The sequence below is a fragment of the Eptesicus fuscus genome, chromosome 23 (genome assembly GCF_027574615.1).
Source record: "Eptesicus fuscus isolate TK198812 chromosome 23, DD_ASM_mEF_20220401, whole genome shotgun sequence".
In the NCBI taxonomy this organism is placed as follows: Eukaryota; Metazoa; Chordata; class Mammalia; order Chiroptera; family Vespertilionidae; genus Eptesicus; species Eptesicus fuscus.
Window position 1 is genome coordinate 11,466,794 of NC_072495.1, and position 14,065 is coordinate 11,480,858.

At 37.0% G+C, this 14,065-nt stretch overlaps 1 protein-coding gene across 1 annotated transcript in view; it reads left to right on the top strand.

Moving 5' to 3' along the window:
- The window catches only part of KNTC1 (kinetochore associated 1), a 61,728-nt gene that overhangs the window by 13,217 nt on the left and 34,446 nt on the right, over window positions 1-14,065 (top strand). Inside the window, exons 13-29 of the mRNA XM_054712496.1 lie at window positions 474-572; window positions 1,913-1,956; window positions 2,065-2,130; window positions 2,230-2,305; window positions 2,420-2,545; window positions 2,636-2,725; window positions 3,102-3,155; window positions 5,509-5,570; window positions 7,240-7,351; window positions 8,086-8,229; window positions 8,421-8,477; window positions 8,569-8,670; window positions 11,418-11,537; window positions 11,619-11,762; window positions 12,534-12,632; window positions 13,182-13,285; window positions 13,436-13,535. Coding sequence (XP_054568471.1) covers window positions 474-572; window positions 1,913-1,956; window positions 2,065-2,130; window positions 2,230-2,305; window positions 2,420-2,545; window positions 2,636-2,725; window positions 3,102-3,155; window positions 5,509-5,570; window positions 7,240-7,351; window positions 8,086-8,229; window positions 8,421-8,477; window positions 8,569-8,670; window positions 11,418-11,537; window positions 11,619-11,762; window positions 12,534-12,632; window positions 13,182-13,285; window positions 13,436-13,535 — 1,599 coding nt within the window. The remainder of the gene's footprint in view (window positions 1-473; window positions 573-1,912; window positions 1,957-2,064; window positions 2,131-2,229; window positions 2,306-2,419; window positions 2,546-2,635; window positions 2,726-3,101; window positions 3,156-5,508; window positions 5,571-7,239; window positions 7,352-8,085; window positions 8,230-8,420; window positions 8,478-8,568; window positions 8,671-11,417; window positions 11,538-11,618; window positions 11,763-12,533; window positions 12,633-13,181; window positions 13,286-13,435; window positions 13,536-14,065) is intronic.

Below are 14,065 nucleotides of genomic sequence, written 5' to 3' on the forward strand. Positions count from 1 at the left end.
AGCCAGGAGGTCACAATTCTATTTCTGGTCAGGGCACATTCCTTGGTTACAAGCTCGATCCCCAGTAGGGAGCGTGCAAGAGGCAGCCGATCCATGATCCTCTCATCATTGATGTTTCTATCTCTCTCTCCCCTCTCCCTTTCTCTCTGAAATCAATAAAAATATATTTAAAAATAAATAAGGTGACTCTTACATAGTTCTGACACTGAAGAATTACATTCATCTTAAATACAAATTGTTGAATGGACTTGAGCTATGTGGATTTTCATTCTTCAGATTTGGAAGGTGGGATAGAACATAATTTTATATGTAACATTTACGTAATACAGTAACAGACTTACTTATAAAATTAGTTTGCGCAAGTTGCTCTGTACCAAGTGTTTTAATCTGTGTCCTTGATTGTGAAGTGCTGACTTGTGCTTGGAGGTTATATTGACCTACTAAATTAATTGCTCTACTTTTTTTTTTCCCAGATGAAAAATTTCATGGTCTATTCATTACCTATGATGGAAATAATGTACTCTTTGGAAGTATCTGGTGTTTCTTCTCTGGTCCAAACAGGAATTAGCACAGTATGTTGATACACATTTTGAACTACTTTATATTTTAAAAATTAAGAATAACTAAGCTAAGCCTGAGTGGAATTTAATGGAATACCTGAATAGGTCACAGGTTTATAACTATTGTTATCAGATAGCCTCAAATACACTTGCCCAAGGTCAGTCTTCATTTAAAAAAAAAAAAGAAAAGAAAATATCAGTCAACTGCACATTTCATTTTCTTGTGTCTTCACAAGAAATTTAGATGATAACTGGAGGCAGGGAGATATTGCTTTTATTTATTTAATTTTTAACTGTGATCTTTAAAAACATTTTTAATTGCCCACACCATGACCTATCACCCCTAAGTACTTCAGCAGGTATCTCCTAAGAATAAGGCCATTCTTCTGCAACACAGTTATCACACTTACAAAATTTAACTATTATGAATTATACCATCCACATTCAAATTTTGCCAATTGTGGCAAAGCTATTTTTTTTTTAAGCTATATTTTTTTCTGATCCGGGATCCAACCAAGAATCACGTATCGAATTTCATTGTCATGGTCACATGCTAGTCTACTTAAATCTGAACCCTTCCCTGATCTTTTTAGTCTCCTACGACATTGACATTTTTTGAGTCCTAGGTTGCTGTGTTATAGAATATCCCTCTATTTGGATTTGTTTGTTCCATCATGATTAAGTTCATGCTAATCTTTTTTGGCAAGAATACTGCATAGATAACGTTGTGTCCTAGCTGCATTACATTAAGGGGCTCGTGTCCATTTGTCCTGCTTTGGTGATGTTACATTTGAAGACATAGTTAAGACAGCTATGCCAGACTTCATTGTAAAGGTACCTTTCGCCCTTTGTATGTAGTAAGTTGTTTCTGTAGTGTTATTTTGAGACTATGGGAATATTCTTTTCCCCAACAGTTTTCCCAGTGATTTTAGAATTCCATTGATAACTTTTGCCTAAACCAGTTGTTACTCTAGTAACTATAAAATGAATTAATTCTGACCCTACCTGGTTTGGCTCAGTAGATAGAGCACAGGCCTGTGGACCGAATGGTCCTGGGTTTGATTCTAGTCAAGGGTACGTACCTCAGTTGCAGGATCTTCCCCGGCCTTGGTCAGAGCTTGTGCAGGAGGCAACCAATTGATGTGTTCTCTCACATCGATATTTCTGTCTTTCCCTCTCTCTTCCACTCTCTCTAAAAATCAATGGAAAAATATCCTCGGGTGTGAACTAAAAAATACCATAATAATAAAAGTTAAAAAAAGAAAAAGAAAATGCGAAGATTCCTGTTACTATTTTAAAAAATGAATTAATTCTGTACACTAATTTTAAATATGTTTTTGTTATTGTTGTAGGATACCATATACCTTCTGGAGGGAATTTGCAAAAATGATCCAGAGTAGGTCATGCTTTGTTTCATCAGATAAGTTGTTAAATAACAGCTAAGTTAAATTTTACTTATTAATATGAAATGATAAATGCACTTAGAGTGAAAACTTTTTTTCAGGCTCTCTGAAGACTCAGTCTCTGTTTTAGTACTCAGATGTCTTACAGAAGCTTTACCAGAAAACAGGTAACTTCTCATTTTCTTTTAAGCCTTATCCCTTAATGAAAAACGTAAATCCCGTGATTAATAAAAAATTTTACCAACATTTTTCTCCCCACTTAACAGATTGAGTCGGTTACTTCACAAACACAAATTTGCTGAAGCCGAGAGCTTTGCCATTCAGTTTGGTCTGGATGTTGAGGTAATCACGCGTGAATTTATTTGTTCATTGAAAAACATTTTTTTCATGTACCAGATGCTAGAGAGATAGCATTTTTGGCTTCGAGGTACTTGATGTGGCGTATTTATATTGCAGCTTGTTTACAAAGTAAAATCAAATGATATATTGGAGAAACTTGCGTTGAGTTCTGTGGACACCAGTGAGCAGACCAAATGGCAGAAACTTGTAGAGGAGGCGAAGGAGACACTACATAAAATCCAGGTGTGTTTTCCCTGCCATGTGCGAGGGTGTTTGGGTTGACAGATTGGTCAACGTTAGGTCACCTTCTTATGTCTGGCATTTATGCAACAGGACGATGAATTTGTGGTGAATTACTGCTTGGAGGCTCAGTGGATAACCTATGAAACGACCCAGGAAATGCTAAATTATGCCAAAACCAGGGTAAGTTTTCATAACATTTAAAACATGTTAGTTTGTCTTATGCAAAACAAATAATTTCAAAAATAATGAATTCTTTTTCTATCATAGGCCTTTAAAAAAGTGTATTTTTGCTGTTGATTGTTCTGCTCAGTGACCTTTGAATACCACTGCTAGTTATATTCCTTAAAATCCAGGTGTAACAGATGGGCAAAACGTTGTGAGCTTTTTTTCATAAAATGCATTGTTTTTTTAAGATATGTCATTTCTTTATTGTTCACTGTTTATTTCAAAGTTTGATGCAATTTTATTTTTAGAGAGGATTTTTCCTTTAATTCACAAAAATGTTCATCTTTCATGAGAAACCTAACAGATATTCTGTGTTTCTTGTTCATCTTAGCTTTTGAAAAAAGAAGACAGAACTGTTCTTGTCTATTCTTATGGCTTAAAAGAGGTAATTACATTATATTCATGGATTAATTTTCGAGTGAATATACCTTTACAGTACAGTCAGGCACCACTTAATGGTCCTGAGAAATGTGTCATTAGGTGATGTGGTCATTGTGCAAACACCACAGGGTGCACTTACACAGACCTAGATGGTACAGGAGCATTCGCAATCTTGCTCCCTGGCATATGTCATCAGTTTGGCTCAAATAAATTCTTAAAAAATTAAACACACACCACAAAACCCTAGGTGCGGTACAGTCTACTCTATCGTGTAGCCCGTTGCTCCTAGACTACAACCTGTGCAGCATGTTACTGTTCTGAGTGCTGGAGGCCGTTTTAACAACAACAGTGAGTGTTTGCGTGTCTAAACATAGAGAATGTGCAGTGAAAATACTGTATAAAAGATAAAAACCAGTACCTCTCTAGGGCACTTTCCGTGGGTGGAACTCACAGGATTGGAGGTTGCTCTGGATGAGTCAGTAAGTGAATGGTGATGAGTGTGAAAACCTAGGACCTTACTGTCCACTACTGTGGACTTTGGAAACACTGCACAGTTAGGCTATACTCAGTGTATAAAACAACATGAGATGGAATCAAGCACAAGAGAAAGTGATGCAATCAAGAGCTGCAGTAAACACAGCACGGATGAGGCTGCTGCTGGCATAATGTGGCATACTGTTTTACAGCAAACTTTTTTTTCTTTTTATTGAACTTATTGGGGTGACACTGGTTAACAAAATTATACAGGTTTCAGGGGCACAATTCCACATCACATCATCTGTACACTGTATTGTGTATGTGTGCTCAAGTCAAGTCTCCATCGCCATTTGTCCCCCCTATCCCCTCCTCCAACTCCCCCCACCTCTCCTTCCCCACACTGTTGTCCATGTCCTTGAGTTTTTCCTCTTTTTTTTTCCTCAATGCCTCCACCACCACCCCACTCAGCCTCCCAAGCCCCCACCCCTCACCCCATAGCTGTCAGTCTGCTCTCTATCTATGGTTCTGTCTCTCTTTGGCTTATCAGTTCATTTTGTTCATTAGATTCCACATATGAGTGAGATCATATAGTACTTGTCTTTCTCTGACTGGCTTATTTCATTTAGCATAATGCTCTTCAGTTCTATCCATGCTGTTGCAAAGAGTAAGATTTCCTTCTTTTTACTTTTTTTGCATCCAAGTAGTATTCCATTATGTAATGTACCACAACTTTGGATCTACTCATCTACTGATGGGCACTTGGTGCAGCAAACTTTTTTGTTTTAATGTTTTCATTGATTTTTAGAGAGAGGAAGGGAGAGAGATAGAGAGATAGAAACATCGATGAGAGAGAGGAACATCATTGATTGGCTGCCTCTGCACTCCCCCCACTAGAGATTGAGTCCGCATCCCGGGCATGTGCCCTGACTGGGAATCGAACTGGCAACCCCTTGGTTCCAGGGTTGATGCTTAACTGCTGAGCCACATCAGCCAGGTGCCAGCTGTTTTTAGATAAGTAGAAAGAGTACACTAAAATAACAATAAAAAGTAAGTATAAATACATAAACTAGAAACATAGACATGTATTATCATCAAGTATTATGTATTGTACATAACACATGTACTGTATTTCCATATGACTGGCAGTGCAGTAGATTTCTTTCCACCAGCATCACCACGAACATGTGGGTAACGTGTTGCACTATGATGTCACTAGGCTATAGGAATTTTCCAGTTCCATTATAATCTTACAGGACCACATCGTATGTGTGGTCTGTCATTGACTGAAATATTATGCAGCTCATGACTGTATATTTTTCAATTAGAGATAGGCCTGTAGTATTTTTCACAAGTAACTTACTTTAATACTTGTTTCCTTATCTGCAAAATGGGAATAATAATAATAGTACTTATAGGGTTATTTTGAGGTCAAATGAAATTATTTAGATAAATCATTTTTTGCATAGTGCCTGGCACCTGTTAAGCCCGCAAATAAATGTCAACTGTGATGATGATTGTTATGGTACAAAAAGTGTGTGTGTGTATATATGTGCATATATATTTTTTAACTCTCAAACTAAATTTTTGGTATAATCTAGCTAGGTTTTACCATGAGGGCATTTATAAATTAGTAGAAAACTAGTTGATTTTGAAGGCACCCACAATTAATGTGCAAATGGCTTCCGATTTTGCAGTTTTATTGTATTGAATGTGATTGGAAACATTTCCTTTATTCCAACTCTTTTTTGTTTTGTGTTAAATAAGGCAGTCATATTTATGGGAATTGACAAGATGAGACTTTGTGTAAGCCTTGTCCAACAGAAGGTCTAATTTTTTAATATTGCACACAACATGCAGATGACCAGGTTATTCCTTTTTAGGTTCTAAGGGCTCATGAAAAGTTGACTACGTTTTATGGAGCATTTGGACCAGAAAAATTCAGGTTTGTGCAGTCCTCCTTTTTAATGTTTAGATTCTGAATTAGATTTAAATTTGGAATGTCATAAGAGATACAGTATTGCTATGAATAAATTATGTTTCTGAGGATGGGAAATATTTGTCCCTGCTAAGCTTTAGGCACTTCCTAATCATGTATGGGAATTGATACATTGGAAAGGCAAATTTAAATGCATATAGCTTTTGCCTTAGCAATTTTACATCTGGAAATAGATTTTATTAGATATACTAACATGTGCACCAAGAATACTATTATTTACAAATATAACTACCTTAAAGATCACACAAGTGTGTTTATCAGGATAAATGAAAATGAAGGGAAGATGTATTTTTTTTCCTTGTGGCTAGTCATTTATTCCAATACTCTCATTAAATGACGTACATTTTCAATGCCGATTGAAATGTTCCCTTAATCAAGTGCTAAAAGTCTCACATGTATTAAAGTCTGTCTCTGGACTTTAATTGTATTCAGTTGATCTCATCTCCCTATTCACTCACCAGTATTCAATAGTTTTAACTTAGGTAGTTTTTATTTTTTATTTTTCAGGATTTGGAAGGCTATTTTCTCATGGTTGTATTTTTTTCAAATGACATTTGAAATCAGAATCAGCTTACGCAGTTTCTTTATTTTAGTTGGGAATGTGCTGAAACTAACATCAATTTGGGGAGAACCGGCATCTTTACAATATTTAATCTTCCTAGTTAAGGACAGTATGTGTCTTTCTACTCATTCTCTCCTGTTTTTTTAATGTTCCTGAGTGGTATCGATTCACTCATCTTTATATAAATTTTGTACATTTTTTGTTTAAACTTTATTTTATCTTTTTTTCTCTATTATTACAAATGGGACTTTTTCCCCTCATATTTTCAAAAGAACATAGAGAAGTATTAAAATTAATTTTTACCCAGCTGCCTTACTGAATTTATTATTCATGGCAATATTTCAATTGCTCTGTTCTTTCCAAGTATATAATTATGTATTTGAATAATGATAATTTTGCCTCATTTTTCCCCCTTGCCTAGTTGATTGAGTGGTACTTATAAAATAATAAATAACGGTGGTTAATAGGTATCCTGCTCTTGTTCCTGACATTAGTGGAAATACCTGTATGAATTTTTTTTAAGTACAGATAATATATAAAGAACACTCTCATTCCTTTAAAAATTAAAAATGGTGGCTTGTGTATTTAGTCATTATCTCAGGAAGGACCTGCAAGAAGAGGCATGACTTCCAGGGACAATGCAGGAGGCTCATAGGTCAGAGATAAGAAGGAAATTTATTTTTCACTGTTTAGTCTTTGGAACTTTTTAATAACTTTTTTTGGGGGAAACTAGTTAAAATGCATAGTGATATCCACTTGTACGAATAACCTTAATATATTTTTTTAAATAGTAACTTTTTTTTTTAAAAATATATTTTATTGATTTTTTACAGGGAGGAAGAGAGAGGGATAGAGAGTTAGAAACATCAATGAGAGAGAAACATCGATCAGCTGCCTCTTGCACACCCCCTACTAGGGATGTGCCCGCAACCAAGGTACATGCCCTTGACCGGAATAGAACCTGGGACCCTTGAGTCCGCAGGCCGATGCTCTATCCACTGAGCCAAACCGGTTTCGGCAAAACAGTAACTTTTTCCCTCTCTGACTTGGCAGTGGTAGTTCTTGGATCGAATTTCTGAATAATGAAGATGACCTCAAGGATATTTTTTTGCAGCTAAGAGAAGGAAACCTTGTTTGTGCACAGTACCTTTGGCTTAGACATCGGGTAATACGTTTTGCTTTTTTTTTTTTTTTTTTCTTAATGGCTTCATAACCCCTAAGGTGATTGAATCAGTGCTGGGAACTAACAGGGTGGCAAATGAGACTTGGCAATGGGATGTTTTCACATTGATAAAATATGACCTGTCCCAGAGTAAACTATCCTGTGATGATATTAACTCAGAGGAAATATTATAAAGATACTAGAGGCCCAGTACATGAATTCATGCACAGGTGGGGTCCCTCAGCCTGGCCGGCGATCGCTGCCCAACAGGGCCGGCCGGCTGTGGGGAGGGACTGCGGGAAGTTGGCCGACCACGGGAGATTGGCTGTGGGAGTGCAATGACCATGAGGGGGCAGCTCCTGCATTGAGCATCTGCCCCCTGGTGGTCAGTGCACATCATAGTGACTGGTCAACCGGTTGTAATGGTCGCTTAGGCTTTTATATAGATAGATAGATAATTGGAGCTTACTGTTTTCCTTGGAGGGCCACCCATACCAGTTCCTCTGCCACTTAATTTGTTATTTGGAATTTTCTGTCATGAGATTCATGGAATTTGTGGCTCCCAGCTCAAATCATTTATCTATAGTAAATCATTTATCTATAGTAAATCACATTTGATGCTCGTCAAAATAGTAAAATAATTCTTGAAATGACTTCCTAAGAGGTCTTTCTTTTTTGGGAGGCTGTCAGTTTCAATTTGGCAGATAAACCTTAATTTCTCACTCTGTATGATTTAGGCAAACTTTGAAAGCAGGTTTGATGTGAAGATGCTTGAGAACTTGCTCAACTCGATTTCTACACCAGTCTCTTTGCAAAAGCTCTGTCCCTGGCTTAAGAATGACGTGATCCCGTTTGTAAGAAGGATTGTACCGGATGGACAGGTGAATTGCCTTTAGTATTTCCACTTTTGGTGACTCAGTTTTATTTTTTACATCATATCATTGAACATTAAGTCACATAACACCAGTTGGTCCATTTTACTGTCTCTTTTGAAAGATTATCATGGATGTTTAAGTTATTTTGGTGATTAAGTAATTGAGTATTATATTTTTAAATGATATATCTATTCCAGAAAATTCTTGCAAAATGGTTGGAGCAAGCAGCCAGGAACCTTGAATTAACTGATAAGGTAATTTCTATAATTAGCATTGAAAATGCATTTAAGACTCTTCCCAATGGCATAAATCATTATTTTTAATGGTTTGTAAAATTTTTTAAAGGCAAACTGGCCAGAAAATGGACTTCAACTGGCAGAGGTATTTTTTACAGTAGAAAAACCGGATGAGATGGGATTGGTGTCCTCCTGGCATTGGATTTCCTTGGTATGACATGGAAAACAGACTTGGTGATAAAACATTCATTCATGTTAAAGGGTTTATCTATATGTACTAGAAATACACCCATTTCTGCAATTTTCTGTTTTCTTTGGACGGGTACTTTTAAAATCCATAAAAAGGAAAATTTGCTTTCTTTTTCTTCCTGCTTTTTATGTTATAACTTAAACTTATCTTAATGCATTCTTTTTCTCTATTGAACTAACCAACAGGGAAACAATATGTATTTTACTTCTTATTTATTTTAGAGAGAAAAGAGGAAGGGAGAGAGAGAAAAAAACTTTGATTTGTAGTTCCACTTATTAATGCATTCATTGGTTGATTCCTGTATGTACCCTGACAGGGGAATCGAACCCACAACCTTAGTGTATCAGGATGATACTCTAACCAGTTGAGCTACCCGGCCAGGGCCGGAAACAATATATAAACATACTCCTAAGTAGTATACTGGGGATTTCCTACATTAGAAGCATTTCACATTGCTTTATAAAACAAACCTTACTAATGCATTAGGATTTGTTTTCAAAGGCTATGTCAATCAGACTTTTTTACTTAACTAGTGAGCAACTCCCAGTTCTGAATGCTTATCTTAGACCAGTGGTAGGCAAACTGTGGCTCTCGAGCCACGGTTTGCCACTCTGTTGACTAATGAGTTTGCCAACCACTGACCTAGACTCTCGATTCCAATAATTGTAGGCTGTTGTTGTTCCTTGTGATTAAGCCCCACATTTTAGCAGCCATATGGCTTAAAGTACCAATGAATTTTTAAAATGAAAATTGAAAAAAATCTGGGACTTTCCGGCTGTCTGAAAAATAAAGCAATGCTGAAAGGGAACTAAGATCAGGAATACTGATGTTAATTTGAAGTTAATGAACTGAATTTATTGTTTGGCTTCTAAATTTCTTAAGTTCATTTCTATTCCCCTTCAGGTATAAAAACTAGAAAGCATACATTATATTGGGGGGGGGGTGAGTACATTCTTGTCTTTTAAAAATTTGTTGGTATGCCATAATTAGGTTTATAAACATATGCGACATCTCAGCTTAATTTCAACTCTGAAGTATTAAGTACTTAAGTATCAGAGGTATGACCTTACTTGAGGTTAAAATGTATATTATGAAATTGAATTTATTCTTTAAATTTCTGGAACCCAAAAATAATAAATGTCCTCCTACTTTCTGATATAACAAGTTCTTATTAATTGTACTTATTGATTATATACTGTTAAAAATAAAATGGGAATTTTAAAAAAATATATATTTTATTGATTTTTTACAGAGTGGAAGAGAGAGGGATAGAGAGCCAGAAACATCGATGAGAGAGAAACATCAATCAGCTGCCTCCTGCACACCCCCTACTGGGGATGTGCCCGCAACCAAGGTACATGCCCTTGACCGGAATCGAACCTGGGACCTTTTAGTCTGCAGGCCGACGCTCTATCCACTGAGTCACACCGGTCTCGGCTTACTCTCTCACTTTTAAAATGAGTGTCTCAGCGGCCGGCGTGGCTCAGTGGTTGAACAACGACCTATGAACCAGGAGCTCTATCCACTGAGCCAAACCGGTTTCGGCTTAAATATATTTCATTATTGATTTCAGAGAGGAAGGGAGAAGGAGAGAGCGATAGAAACATCAATGATGAGAGAGAATCATTGATGGGCTGCCTCCTGCACACCCCCCACTGGGAATCAAGCCCGCAACCCAGGCATGTGCCCTCGGCTGGAATCGAACCTGGGTCCCTTCGGTCCTCAGGCTGATGCTCTATCCACTGAGCCAAACCGGCTAGGGCACGGAATTTTTTATATAAGTTTCAAGCAGTGTATTGATGTATATAATCAGTATATATTACTAGTATATGTAGTTGTCATTATAATATATTTTTCTGCAGAAGAGCATTTTCTTTTTGCTATAAAACACTACTTTGTCTTTCCCCTGTTAATTGCCTTTTACCAATATTGAGAAGTCCTTATACATAACTTTAAAAAATGTCTGGTCACGCTCTAGCTGGTTTGGCTCAGTGGATAGTGCATCAGCCTGCGGACTGAAGGATCCCGGGTCCGATTCTGGTCAAGGACACAAGCCCGGGTTGTGGGCTCAATCCCCAGTAGGGGTGGTGCAGGAGGCAGCCGGTCAATGATTCTCTCTCATCATTGATGTTTCTATCTTTCTCTCCCTCTCCCTTCCTTCTCTGAAATCAATGAAAAATGTATATTAAAAAAAAAAAAAAAACTCTGGTCATGATCAATACAGATAGGACACTGAGGGCCATCTAAATGATGTTTATGTACCTAAGTATATTACACTAATAATAATTTTCTGTATTTTTTAAGAAAGAAAATTTCAGCCCTAACTGGTTTGGCTCAGTGGATAGAGCGTTGGCCTGCGGACTCAAGGGTCCCAGGTTCGATTCCGGTCAAGGGCATGTACCTTGGTTGCGGGCACATCTCCAGTGGGGTGTGTGCAAGAGGCAGCTGATCGATGTTTCTCTCTCATCGATGTTTCTAACTCTCTATCCCTCTCCCTTCCTCTCTGTAGAAAATCAATAAAATATATTTTAAAAAAAAAAGAAAGAAAGAAAATTTCAGATTTCTGTCAGATTCTGATCTGTTAATTTGTACTAGTTAAAAAGGCATAATTTGCAAGTTTCCTCTTATGTGCATAATCATGGCCATTTCACATTTTGTATAAAATAATTCTGACCTTTTTGCATATTTCCCTCACGCTTTTATTTCAGAAGGATTATGAGAACACGGAGGAAGTGTGTCAGTTAAGGACCCTGGTAAATAACTTGCGGGAGTTGATCACATTGCACAGGAAGTACAACTGCAGCTTGGCCCTCTCTGATTTTGAGAAGGTAAAGGTCTAGGTTGACCAACATTACTTTGTCGCCAGGATGAGTAAAGTTCGCATTCATACCGTCTTCTTTGGCATCCAGGAGACGACAACCACCATTGTGTTCCGAATGTTTGACAAAGTGTTGGCGCCAGAGCTTATTCCTTCCATCTTAGAGAAGTTTATAAGAGTTTACATGAGGGAACATGACTTGCAAGAGGAGGAACTCCTTCTCCTGTACATAGAGGTAACTTTTCCTTACGTCTAGTCTGTTTTCTTGCATCTATGCAGTGTGTGACTGCATTAAGTTTTAATACGATGTATTATTAAGTCCTTTGAGTTAAACATTTAATGCTTTACCGTTAGGATTTGTGCAGATTATTGGTTAAGAATGTGGGTTAACTCTGTTATTGATTGGCTGGTAATCTTGAACAAAACAGGATATTAGGGCTTTCTACAAATGGTTATTGTGAGATAATAGGAGCATGAGCTCTATATATATATTAGCAGTTACTTTTTGTAGACATTACTAAGGTGCAGTAATCTTATGTATAGATTCTTCAAGAATGTTTCCTTCATAAGTTTTCTGTACCATGTAAAACTGAAGGCTAAGGTTTTAGCAATACTATGTTGTATTTTTTTTTTACCATTGCTAAGTAGAAGTTTTTGTGTTTTTCACACATCCATAAAAGTTATTTGTATTTATATGTGTGTTTTACTTTTTTGTTGTTGTTTTAGTCAGAGTTTTAAATTTAAAAATATATGTGCTGCCCTAACCGGTTTGGCTCAGTGGATAGAGCATCGGCCTTGCGGACTGAAAGGTCCCAGGTTCGATTCTGGCCAAGGGGCATGTACCTTGGTTGCGAGCACATCCCCAGTAGGGGGTGTGCAGGAGGCAGCTGATTAATGTTTCTCTCTCATCAATGTTTCTAACTCTCTATCCCTCTCCCTTCCTCTCTGTAAAAAATCAATAAAATATATTTAAAAAATAAAAATGTATATTCTTATCCCTCATTAGGATTTATTGAAGAGATGTAGCTCAAAGTCCATGTCACTCTTTGAGACAGCATGGGAAGCAAAAGCCATGGCAGTCATAGGATGTTTATCTGACACAGACGTGAGTACATGGTGACCATGCAGATTCCTTCTCAGCATTGCACCTTTTCTTAACACTTACTTTCTCGTCAAAAAAGAATTTGTGTACAACGGAAAAGGAATAGAAATAATTTAAAAACCACCCATAATTCTATTTTCTTTAATTATGAAAATTAGTGGTGAACATTTTCTTATTCCCACCCAAGAAGAACCACCATAGACAATTGGATGCATTTGGTTTCTTAAACATAGATACATTTGAAAAATACATTACAATATGCCTTTATTTCTACTGCACTGTTACTAAGCACTATTATAAAATATGAATAAAAAACTCATGAAAAAATATTTTTAAACACAGTCTGTAGAAAGTAATAGAGTTATATGACTTAATATCCAGCAGAGAAAATATTTTTTTAAATATTAACATTGCCCTTTATGTGTGAAAATCAGAAGGAAGGTATACTTTTGCAGTCATACAGTAGATGTAGGACCTCTGTTGTAGATTAGGCAATGTCATTAATTTGCATGACCTCCCAGGCTACTCACTGCCCTGTGTGTGTCTTTGTAGCTCATATTCGACGCTGTGCTTAAGATGATGTACGCAGCCGTGGTTCCCTGGAATGCGGCGGTGGAGCAGCTGGTGAAAAAGCACTTGGAAATGGACCACCCCAAGTAAGATGAAAGCCCAGACACCTTTGTTGGTGTTGGATAAGCCTCGTGTGTTGAGTTGACAGTCATTTCTGGTGTTCTGCCCTTTCCCGTGTCCCCTGGCATTTCATGAAAGAAGATAATCCATGTTAATACCAATAAATTTACATTTAGGGTCAAGTTATTACAGGAGAGTTACAAACTAATGGAAATGAAAAAACTTTTACGAGGCTACGGAATAAGGGAGGTGAACCTCTTAAACAAGGAAATAATGGTAAGTACAATGAAGTGTCTTTGGACCCCATTTCTAGGGCAATCTGGAAAATTTAATGAGAATTTCATGTTCTTCAAGGTAGTAGAGTTAGGTTCTCCACTAACTTCCTTTTGTCAAACAGAACGTTGATGGGGCATTTAATTGTTTATTAGAGTAGAGAGGACAACAGATGGTAAATTAAGAAACTAAATGAATATATCAAATCATCACATTGTACACCTTAAATATATACTATGTTTGATTTTTCATTTATAGCCCAATAAAGCTGGGGGCGGGGGAGTTGGGCAGGACTGTCATAAAAGTCAGAATGTAAATTATTTTTTAATGTTTCATACAGCTTAGTTTTTTACTGCCTTATTTTAATTTATTTTCTTAATTTTTATTTTTTAAATAAATTGATTTTACAGAGAGGAAGGGAGAGTGATAGAGTTAGAAACATCAATGAGAGAGAAACCGATCAGCTGCCTCCCGCACGTCCCCCAGTGGGGATGAGCCGGCAACCATTCTCTTATCCAGAATCAAACCCGGAC